At 42.6% G+C, this 12,424-nt stretch overlaps 1 protein-coding gene across 1 annotated transcript in view; it reads left to right on the top strand.

Annotated features, from left to right (window-relative positions):
• The window catches only part of lrp2a (low density lipoprotein receptor-related protein 2a), a 246,552-nt gene that overhangs the window by 99,457 nt on the left and 134,671 nt on the right, over positions 1-12,424 (top strand). Inside the window, exon 36 of the mRNA XM_069936227.1 lies at positions 10,146-10,359. Within this exon, the coding sequence (XP_069792328.1) occupies positions 10,146-10,359 (214 nt within the window). The remainder of the gene's footprint in view (positions 1-10,145; positions 10,360-12,424) is intronic.

The raw sequence follows: 12,424 nt of genomic DNA on the forward strand, positions 1-12,424 counted from the left end.
TTCCTCCATTGTCCAAAGTTAACCCACCTCTTGGAACTCCTAAAAGGTGTGGAAAAAGAGACAAATAGGGCAAAATTGCAGCCAAGTAGGATGAGTTGCAATGCAACAGGGACATGGAGTCAAAAGTAACAAAGTAAGGGTGAAAGTTTTATATTTAAATACATGCAGTGTAAGAAATAAGGTGGATGATTTTGTAGTGAAACTGCATATTGGCAGGTATGATGTTGAGGCTATCAAAGTTGTGGCTAAAGGATGGATGTCATTGGGACCTTAATGTTCAAGGAAGCAGAGTGTATCAAAAGGATAGGCAGGTAACCACAAGGGGTGGCGTAGCTCTGTTAATAAGGAACAACCATAAATCGTTAGAAAGAAGATATAGAATCTGTGTGGTATGAGTTAAGAAATGGCAAGGGTAAAAGGACACTGTTGTAGTTATATTGCCTTATATGTCTCATCCAGGGTGGGAACCTCATCCAGCTCTAGCCTTAGGGGCTGTTGAGGGAGCTGGAGCAGGGCGGAATCTTGGACTGAGCGGTTGGCACTGAAAAGAGATTGGAAGTGTTCTGACCATCGGTTGAGGATGGAGATCTTGTTGCTGAGGAGGACTTTGCCGTCTGAGCTGCGCAGCAGGCTTTGGACTTGGGGTGAGGGGCCGTACACAGCCTTTAGAGCCTCGTAGAAACCCCTGAAGTCGCCAATGTCCGCGCTGAGCTGTGTTCATTTGGCGAGGCTAGTCCACCACTCATTTTGGATCTCCCGGAGTTTGCGCTGAAGATGGCTGCATGCGCGACGGAAGGCTTGTTTCTTCTCTGGACAGGACGGCTTTGTAAGGTGAGCCTGGTGGGCAGCTCGCTTCTTTGCCAGCAGCTCCTGGATTTCCTGGCTGTTTTCGTCAAACCAGTCCTTGTTTTTCCTGGAGGAGAAGCCCAGTACCTCTTCAGTGGATTGCAGTATGGTAGTCTTCAACTGATCCCAGAGGGTTTCAGGGGACGGGTCCGTGAGGCGGGTTGCAACGTCGAGCTTTGCTTTGAGGTTTGCCTGGAAGTTTCCTCTCACTTCGTCTGACTGCAGTTTTCCAACATTGAACCTCTTTCTGGGGGCTTTATTGTTCCTGGGCTTTGGCTTGAAGTGAAGGTTGAGCTTGCAGCGAACCAGCCGGTGGTCAGTGTGGCATTCCGCGCTAGGCATGACCCTGGTGTGGAGCACATCTTGGCAATCGAACAACTGAAAAGTGGCAAAGCAGCAGGTATGGATGGAATCCCCCCAGAAGTCTGGAAGGCTGGCGGCAAAACTCTGCATGCCAAACTGCATGAGTTTTTCAAGCTTTGTTGGGACCAAGGTAAACTGCCTCAGGATCTTCGTGATGCCACCATCATCACCCTGTACAAAAACAAAGGCGAGAAATCAGACTGCTCAAACTACAGGGGAATCACGTTACTCTCCATTGCAGGCAAAATCTTCGCTAGGATTCTACTAAATAGAATAATACCTAGTGTCGCCGAGAATATTCTCCCAGAATCACAGTGCGGCTTTCGCGCAAACAGAGGAACCACTGACATGGTCTTTGCCCTCAGACAGCTCCAAGAAAAGTGCAGAGAACAAAACAAAGGACTCTACATCACCTTTGTTGACCTCACCAAAGCCTTCGACACCGTGAGCAGGAAAGGGCTTTGGCAAATACTAGAGCGCATCGGATGTCCCCCAAAGTTCCTCAACATGATTATCCAACTGCACGAAAACCAACAAGGTCGGGTCAGATACAGCAATGAGCTCTCTGAACCCTTCTCCATTAACAATGGCGTGAAGCAAGGCTGTGTTCTGGCACCAACCCTCTTTTCAATCTTCTTCAGCATGATGCTGAACCAAGCCATGAAAGACCCCAACAATGAAGACGCTGTTTACATCCGGTACCGCACGGATGGCAGTCTCTTCAATCTGAGGCGCCTGCAAGCTCACACCAAGACACAAGAGAAACTTGTCCGTGAACTACTCTTTGCAGATGATGCCGCTTTAGTTGCCCATTCAGAGCCAGCTCTTCAGCGCTTGACGTCCTGCTTTGCGGAAACTGCCAAAATGTTTGGCCTGGAAGTCAGCCTGAAGAAAACTGAGGTCCTCCATCAGCCAGCTCCCCACCATGACTACCAGCCCCCCCACATCTCCATCGGGCACACAAAACTCAAAACGGTCAACCAGTTTACCTATCTCGGCTGCACCATTTCATCAGATGCAAGGATCGACAATGAGATAGACAACAGACTCGCCAAGGCAAATAGCGCCTTTGGAAGACTACACAAAAGAGTCTGGAAAAACAACCAACTGAAAAACCTCACAAAGATAAGCGTATACAGAGCCGTTGTCATACCCACACTCCTGTTCGGCTCCGAATCATGGGTCCTCTACCGGCACCACCTACGGCTCCTAGAACGCTTCCACCAGCGTTGTCTCCGCTCCATCCTCAACATCCATTGGAGCGCTTACACCCCTAACGTCGAAGTACTCGAGATGGCAGAGGTCGACAGCATCGAGTCCACGCTTATGAAGATCCAGCTGCGCTGGATGGGTCACGTCTCCAGAATGGAGGACCATCGCCTTCCCAAGATCGTATTATATGGCGAGCTCTCCACTGGCCACCGTGACAGAGGTGCACCAAAGAAAAGGTACAAGGACTGCCTAAAGAAATCTCTTGGTGCCTGCCACATTGACCACCGCCAGTGGGCTGATAACGCCTCAAACCGTGCATCTTGGCGCCTCACAGTTTGGCGGGCAGCAACCTCCTTTGAAGAAGACCGCAGAGCCCACCTCACTGACAAAAGGCAAAGGAGGAAAAACCCAACACCCAACCCCAACCAACCAATTTTCCCTTGCAACCGCTGCAATCGTGTCTGCCTGTCCCGCATCGGACTTGTCAGCCACAAACGAGCCTGCAGCTGACGTGGACTTTTTACCCCCTCCATAAATCTTCGTCCGCGAAGCCAAGCCAAAGAAGTAGTTATATACAGACCTCCAAACAGTTCCTGGTATGTGGATAACAAATTACAACCAAAAACAGAAAAGATATGTCACAAAGGCAATATTATGGTAATCATGGGAGATTTGCACAGGCAAGTAGATTTGGAAAAATAGATTGGCACTGGATCTCAAGAGAGATAATTTGTACAAACTCTACAAGATGGCTTTTTAGAACAGCTTGTTGATGAGCCCACAAGGGGTTTGACTGCACTGGATCAGATACTGTGTAATGGACCAAAGGTGATTAGAGAGCTGAGAGTAAAGGAACTATTGGAGAGCAGTAATCACAATATGATTGAATGCAAATTGAAATTTATCAAGGAGATGTTGGTATTTCAGTGAAGTAAAGGGAATTACAGTGGTGTGATAGATGAACTGGCCAAAGTAAATTGGAAGGAGGCACTTGTAGGGAAGATAGAAGAGAAACAATGGATGGAGTTTCTGTAAGAAATTGGGAAGGTGCAAGATAAATCATACAAAAAAGGAAATATTAAAATGGAAATATGTCACAACCGAGGCTGATGTGGGAAGTTAAAGCCAACATGAAAGCAAAAGAGAGATCACACAAGGAAGCAAAATTTAGTGGGAAGATAGAGGATTGGGAAGTTTTTAAAAACTTGCAAAAGGTAACTAAAAAAAACTCACAAAGAGGGAAAAGATTAAATATGAAAGTAGACTAATAAATAATATCAAAGAGGATACAAAATGATTTGTATATAAAGAGTAAAAGAGGTGAGTGTAGATATAGGACCACTAGAAAATGATGTTGGAGAAATAATAATGGGAGACAAGGAGATGATAGAGAAATCAAATGAGTAGTTGGCATCAGTCTTCACTGTGCAAGACATTAGCAGTGTGCCTGATGTTGAAGAGTATGATGGTCTAAATGGGATATGTCTCCTGTACTAGATGGATTACACCCTTGAGTTCTGAAAGAAGTGGTGGTAGAGATTGTGGAGACATTGATCATGATCTTTCAGAATTCATTAGATTCTGGTATAGTCCCGGAGGACTGAAACATTGCAAATGTCACTCCACTATTTAGGAAGGGATGGAAGCAGCAGAAAGGAAATTTGCTGGACCAGTTTGCCCGACCTGAGTGATTGGAAAGATGTTGGAATTGATTGTAAAAGATGAAGTTACGGAGTAGCTGGAGGCAGATGACAAGATGGGTCAAAACCAGCATGGTTTCCTTAAGGGAAAACCTTGTTTGACAAACCAATTGGAATTTTTTCAAGAAGGACAATCGGGCTGGATAAGGGAGATGTGAATGTTGTGTATTTGGATTTTCAGATATGAGGCTACTTATCAAGATAAGAGCCCATGGGAAAACAGGAAAATTATGATTGGCAGGAAGCAGAGTCGGAATGCATGGATCATATTGTTGTTGGGTGCCAGTTGCTTGTGATGTTCCACAACGGGTCAGTGATTGGGCCACTGCTTTTTATGTAGCATATTAATGATTTGGATTATGCAATGCATGGTTTTTTAGCCAAGTTTGCAGACTTGAAGGTAGGTGGAGGAGCAGTGTTGAGGTAACAGGGAGGCTACAAGACTTAGACAGATGAGGAAAATGGGCATAAAACTGGCAAATGAAATAATAGTGTTGGAAAGTGTACGGTAGAAAAAAATAAATGGGCAGACAATTTTTTAAATGGGGAGAAAATAGAAAATACCATGCAAGTTCTTGTGCATGATGGCCTGAAGATAAACTTGCATGTCAAGTTGGTGGTGAAGAAGGCAAATGTAATTTCAAGAGGAATAGAATAGAAGAGCCGAGATGTTATGTTGAGATTTTGTAAGGCACTCAGAGTGAGACTTCACTTGGATTATTGTGAGCAGTTTTAGTCTCCTCATTTAAGAAAAGGTGTGCTGATGTTAGAGAAGATTCATAGGAGGTGTACAAGGATGATTTTAGGAATAAAAGGGTTATTACAGAAATATTTGACAGTTCCTACCATGGGATTGCTTAAGATGGTATGTGAGTGGGAAGGGAAGGTTGAGAATCATTGCTCTCGACACAATTGTACTCAATGGAATTTAGGAAAATGAGGGGGTAAATCTGAAATATTTTCAATGTTGAAAGGTGTGAACAGTGTAGATGTAGAAAGTTTGTTTCCCATGGTAGGAGAGGGCACAACTTCAGATTTGAAGTACACACAATATAAGTTATTTTCTTATCACACAATATAATATCCAATTTTAAAAAAATTTTTCCCCCTTCCCCAGATATTAAATAAACCATAAAAGGTAAAGGAAAAAAAAACTAAAAATTAAAACACTTTGTCTGTACCGCAACCTTATTTTAGTCTCTATTTTTCTGTCAGGATGGTTTATATCTTAATATTTTTTCTTGGGAGTGGGTAAGGTTTTAGATCATATCTTTGCACCTATGTGCCTCTGTTACAGCTGCCACTCTTCAATGAACATGTCATACTTCTTTCTCAAATTATAAGTAATCTTTTCCAGGGGAATGCAACTTTTTATTTCCATTCTCCATCGTGTAATACTAAGTTGAGAGTTGGACTTCCATGCGGCCGCTATACAAACCCTGGTTACTGACAAAGCGATCCTCACAAATTTAATTTGGTGTTTTTCCATTCACATACCACTTTCTATCCCTATGCCATTGGTGCTCTGTGATTTATAAGGGATTGCTTAAGATGGTATGTGAGTGGGAAGGGAAGGTTGAGAATCATTGCTCTCGACACAATTGTTATTGAAATATTTTGCTTGAAAAAAATTGAAATTGGCCCATTTCCTTTGGAGTTATGAAACCGTGCACATAATAAGTCAATTAGGGATGATTATCAGTGGTTTTCAAACTTTTTCTTACTACCCACATATACCCTTAACACTGGTATCTCATTGGCCTGGAGACTAGGTGGCGACCTGGTGGCGATTCGAGTCTCCGCTGGTTGCAGAGACTACCCGGATCTCCGTGGAGTTGTGGGAAATTCAAACATGCTCGATTTTTTTTTTTTGGAGACTTTTTCCAGTCTCTGAGACCTGCTGGAGACCAAGAAAACTGAGGAAATATTGCGGACAAAATTAGTCTCCGCAACTGCCGGAGTCGTCACGGAGACATCGCAGCAACTGCCGGAGACATCGCCACAACTGCCGGGCGAATTGATTGTCACCTTGTCCGGAGACGTAGCAGAGATGTCTCGGACGTCGCCCTGGCGTTGCCTTGGTGAGAGCGCAAGCCAATTTTTGGTCACCCGAGTTGCAGCGACTGATCAGTTGCGGTGACGTTTTCGCCAATGAGATACCAGTGTGAGTAATCCCTTACTAATTGCAGAGCACCTATAGCATAGCGAATACTTAAAGTGGTATGTGAGCAGAAAGAAAAATCTTGTGAGAATCACTGATCTAAACTGTACTTCACTAAAATCTCCCAGAAGGAACAATTCTGGGTTTTGTGGAAACTCCATTTTTGTAATTTTTTTAAGAGTTGCAAGGTCAAAGAATTAGCAAAAGTCAAAGCTTGAGTTTCATCATCAAAAAACTGAGCCTGAAAAATACCATAAAACACCTTCAAGACTGCAGGATATCTAAACGCAAACCTGTAACCCTTCTTCCATAGCACAGCCTTAGCTGGGTTAAACTCTTTATGTTGTCTTATCACATCTTGACTAAATCTGCATTAAAAAAAGAGTCTGTTACCCTGAATCATTATAGGGTCCTGATTCTGTCGGGCCTTCTGAACCGCCAAACGATCCTGATACTATAAACAACGAATAAGAGCCGCTCGTGGTGGTTGATCTGGAAAAGGTTTTCGCCGTATCATCCTATGTGCTCTGTCCAGTTCCAATCCTTCTGGAAAGGCACCCTTTCCCAACGCTTCTGGTATCCATTACCGAAAAAATTTCACTGGATTTGTACCTTCAATATCTTCTGGCAAACCCACTATTTTAACATTATTACGACCTCTTTGATTTTCCAAGAGTCAATCTTCTTCAAAAACTCCCACTTTTGAAGATTCCAATCCGTAAGACAATGTTCAAAATAATCCATTCTTTCAGTATATCGATCCACAATATCCGTACAATCAAAAAATGCCTGTTTAATATCCTTAAATTCATGCTGCACCACATCCACTGCTCTCAAACATTTAGCAACATCTTGTTTAATTGATGACAGCTCTTCTCTTAATTCAGTCAATTGAAGCTAATTTTCTTTAAACCTCTGCGTAACCTGTGTTGCCATATTATTCATCTGACGCATAAACTGCTCAGAGACAGACAATATAGTGTCCTCCTCCACTTGTACAGTTTGTAAAGAAGGTGATTTAATTCTTGAAACTTTTTTTAATTTCTGAGGCCTACCTTGAAGCATTCTAGCTGCACGTATAATTGCTGCAGTTTCTTCCAATAACTCTTCTTCCTCTTCCTCTTCAGACTCCAGGGCCACAACCTCGGCCCGACTTTGGGTCTGTTTCCCCTCACAGGTAGGTCCAAATCTGTTTGGCCATTGGGGGAGAGGCGACCCGACAGCCTGGGCCCGATCAGAGGGTAATGCGCGTGCGTGACTCATCGTGCATGCTCGGATCGGGAAGGGCCTCATAGCGCAGGCCCTGCACCTCAGCAGTCAAGATTGGCATGTCGGAAGCTAATACGGCATGCTCGCGACCGCGATCAGGGACAGAGCCCATGCCTCCGAGAGGCCCCGCATCCCCGGGCACGTGATTGGAATTGTGAGCGGCCCCCCCTTCTCCAATAGGTGGCTTGTCACGCCGGTGCCATCTTGCATCACAGGATGCGAGTAGGGCGCCAGCGTAACGCATACCTTTGCCTGAGTTGTCTTCTGAGTCTTCAGCTGCTCCAAAATCAACCTCTGGGGATCTTTCAACGAGGTAGGCCTCAGTTCTTCTCCACTTTCTGCTCTTTTAAACTGTGTCTTTTTTGAAGTTTGAGCTTTTGTACTTTTTATTATGACCGTTATCAGAAACAATTTTAAAAACCTAACAATCATTAAATTTTGGGTATTAATTGTTCAGCTGGGAAGTGGTGGAATTACCCGTCCACTTCCTATGCCATCTTGTCACTCCCTTTTGTACATAGCCAGGGAAAGTAGATAAAGGTTCCAACTTCTACTTCACATCTGAAACAATATCTGAAATTTCTTATTTTGATTTTATGTTATTTTTGTGGTGTGAGGTACAACTGATGCAGGAAATTGTACTGCACCAGCATGTATCTAGCATTGATAATCCCTGTCATGCTGTTTAGACACGTCTTTCCACCAATTTTCATTAAACATTGTATCCAAGTGGAATTTCTTAAACCAGAGGGTGATAAATCTGTGGAACTCGTTAATTTGTTGCCACAGGCAGTTGTGGAGGCTAGCTCATTGGGTATATTTAAGGAAGACATTGATAGGTCCTGATTAGTCAGGGCATAAAAGGTTATGGGGAGAAGGCTGGGCAGTGGGGCTGAGTGGGAAAATAGAGCAACTCATGATTAAATGGTGGGACTGACTCGAAGGGCAGATTAGTCTATTTCTGCTCCCATATCTTATGGTCTTATGAATCTGTAATCCATATTTCCCTTTATAATTTGGCAATTAATTACTAATTGTGTCACATTTGTCTGTGTTACCTCTCTTAACCTGACCCCACAAGTAACCAGAACTCTTGAGATCTCATCTGTGTTTTGTGGCTTGTGGTTGGCTTGGTCAGAGTGGAGATTTCTGAAGCAGGTTTCCTCAGCACTGCAGCAACTGTGCTCCATCCAGCTTTCAAATCAATGGTCCCATGGCCAGCATCTCTCCATGATACTAAGTGGCAATTTAACATCAGGATCTTATTGATATTTGTTTATGTTGGTGTGATGATGACTGATTACTAGGAATGGTCAAGATAGTCCTGGGCCTGACCTGTGGCTGAAGCTTGACCTTCTGCACTTCTTCCACATTTGTGAACCTTAGCACCTTAAAGACATCATGTCAAGCAGAACAGGCTTCCCACAGTGCACGCTCGGGCAGCATATCCTGAGATATTGCCATATACTACATCCTCCTTGGTGTAAAACTGTGGGCTGGGCCTTTTGCATTTGATCTTTCATGAATCACTGGGCTCCTTAATGTGTCCAGTGGCAGATTATAAATTCATACCTTCTGTCACCTGGCATTTTCGTGTTTTTTGACAGACTTTTGTGGAAGTCTGAGATTTCCTGATACATGAATGGCTGACATTTGTCAGTTGGGTTCACATCTGGCTATCTGTCGGGACAACTCAGCTCAAAATTTCACACAGATATTGTTATTAATGGGGCTCAGTCTTAATGATGAATCTTTTTAGTTCATTTATAACTTAATTTAATGCATGATGCCACCAATAACCATGTTCTCTCTCTTCCCTTTACAGTATTCCAAGGGATTGCTTTGCCTTTAACATCTTGTTTCAGACAACATTACACTTTTTTTTCTTTTTCTGCAACTACAGGAGAGAAACAATGACCATTTACATTCATTTTCTTGCCCTTGTCCAGGAACCTAAGCATATTTTTCCAAATAAATCTGCAATTTACTCACATTTTTAGTTTAGGTTGTATTTTGAGTATAATGAGCACATTGGTATCTCATTTACATTGGGGAGACCAAACATGGAATGTCTGATTGCTTTGTGGAATATCTCTGTTCAAATTGCAAATATTACCCTGAACAACCAGCAACTCTCCCTTCAATTGTTCATCCCAATCCCAGTCCCACTCAGCCACTTTCAATATTCAAATGCAATTTGATGCAAGCTCAAGTAAGATAACTCATCCTTCTGTTAAATGCATTACATTCTTCTAGAATCAACACTAAATTGATATCAGGTGATGATTTTGTTGTTCCCATGTACATCTCCTCAGTTCATTCTCTGTTCCATGCTAAGTTCTTTTGCCTTTCATTGACATTCATGAGATTTGATCCCCCCCCTCCTCTTTCTTCAACTAATAATCTCCACTTTTCTCGTTCCTTCACTTTCACTTTCTCTGCATGTTCATTTAAAAAAAAATGTCCTTCCAGTTGTAAGGAAAGTTCATCATCCTGACACATTAACTTTATTTCTCTCTTCGCAGATACTGGCAAACTGTTGAGTTTTGTCAGCATATTCTGTGCTCTCTAATAATTCTGTATTGTTCAAATAGATTGAACGAGGTGATCTAAACGGTTTAAATCGAGTAACCGTAGTCAGCCACCTTTCCCATCCTTGGGGAATAGCCATATACGAGAACTTCCTTTACTACACAGATAATGATTACGAAGTAATTGAACGCGTGGACAAGTACACTGGTGAAAATGTAGTTGTGATGAGGAATAATATCGGAGGACTGATGTCCCTCAGAGTTCACTTTCGAGACAGTGAGTACTACTTATCATGTATTTTAAAAAAAAAAAATCTTCTAGAGTTAATCTGTGCAGAGACAAATATACATTATGCTGAACTAAACAGGAATTACTGTTGTGTTCTTCTTTGGCTTGGCTTCGCGGACGAAGATTTATGGAGGGGGTAAAAGTCCACGTCAGCTGCAGGCTCGTTTGTGGCTGACAAGTCCGATGCGGGACAGGCAGACACGGTTACAGCGGCTGCAGGGGAAAATTGGTTGGTTGGGGTTGGGTGTTGGGTTTTTCCTCCTTTGCCTTTTGTCAGTGAGGTGGGCTCTGCGGTCTTCTTCAAAGGAGGTTGCTGCCCGCCAAACTGTGAGGTGCCAAGATGCACGGTTTGAGGCGATATCAGCCCACTGGCGGTGGTCATTGCTAATCAAACATTAAGTTAAACTGGTTCAGGTGGCAGTACGAAAAAAAAAAATCAACTGGCCACAGTTTTGTCCTCAAGTAACATCACCAGTGGATATTCCTATCCTGTATTGTTTGTGGGAGCTTGCTGTGTTAAAATTAAATGCTACATTTGTTGTGTCACAATAATGAAACTTCAAGAGGAAGTAAAAACACAATGCTGGAGAAGTTCAGCAGGTCATACAGTCATACAACGTTTTGGGCTTGAGCCCTTCATCAAGATATGGAAAAATGTAGGTTGTCATCTGAACAAAATGATAAGGGGAGGAGGGAGAGGGGAAAGAGCACGGTCTCAAAGCCCATACTTCAAGAGGACATCAGTGATTGTAAAGCATTTCAACTTGTCCTGAGGTTGTGAAGAAATATAAATGAGTCTCCCTTTTCTTTCAATCATAATTGTGTACATTCAGCTCCATTGATAAAAAAGAACATGAAAGTACTGTTGATTTTTCTTTCCATGTGCAATTTATTATGCAAATGATATGTCAATTTCTAATTTGATACTTTCCATACCTTGCACCTTGAGAGGCAATTAACTAATAAGGTTCTGCTCTGGAATCCACTGCTTGAAATAATACAAAACCAAAATATCATAAATGCTGTGAAAAAGTGCTGCAAATGCACACAGGCCAGTCAGCAGTTGCAAAGACTATCACAAAATGTACATTTTGGGGAGAGAACTTCTCATTAAAGCTGGGAAAAGTTGAGGACAAGGTAAGATGAACAATATGGAGAAAGATTTGGAGGATGGGGCAGTGATGAAAGGGAGAAAGGGTGGAGAAAGCATCAAGGAAGGGGTAGATGAAATTAAAAGACTGGGAATATAGTTGAAAAAATGAGTTTAGAGGCATCCGTGAAAAGAAAAGGAACAGCTATAAATGGAAACGATGAATAAAATCTGAAATGACTAGAATGCTGGATAGAAGAGTTGCAAAGGCTAAAATTACTGATTATTCAAAATCATTGATTTCTCGGTTAAAAATAGAAAATGTTGAAAGCACTCAGCAGGTCAGGCACCCTTTGTGAGGTAAGAAATTGAGTGAATATTTCAGGACCAAGATGGAAATGTCACTGAATTGTGACAATGAACTAAAACTTGAATATATGCTGAGGGTCCAGAGCACAATTGACTTGCTGACAATTACCAGCAGTTGGATGCAGAAGGGAGAAATATTGAAACATAGCCACATCTATGGAAAGTAGGTGCCTTTCCTCATTGGATGATTTTAGGGGGTCAAAAACTGAAGAGGAATTAAAAAGTCATGCAACTGAAAGTTTAGGATTGCCTTGTGGACCCACGAACAGAAGTGTTCGCCAAAGTGATTACCCAATCGACATCTTTTTTTCCCCAAGGTTAATAATACATAAATATAATATACATGATATAGTTCAACTTCTGTCTGCTATAAGGCAAACAAATAGTCACGATGAGCATTGCTAGAGCTCCTGACCATTGGAAAAAAGGAAACAAAAGAGAGTTCCTTCAGAGACGCGCAGTGTCTGCAGATTCATTTCCAGCACTCCTGCCAGCTGCAGGGACTCCACTGCAAACCAGTGGCAACCTGAGCTCCAGATCGAAACCTCCAATACTGTGATAGACAGCCCACCCTATAACAACAGAAAATACATG

Source organism: Narcine bancroftii, chromosome 4 (assembly GCF_036971445.1).
Source record: "Narcine bancroftii isolate sNarBan1 chromosome 4, sNarBan1.hap1, whole genome shotgun sequence".
Classification (NCBI taxonomy): Eukaryota; Metazoa; Chordata; class Chondrichthyes; order Torpediniformes; family Narcinidae; genus Narcine; species Narcine bancroftii.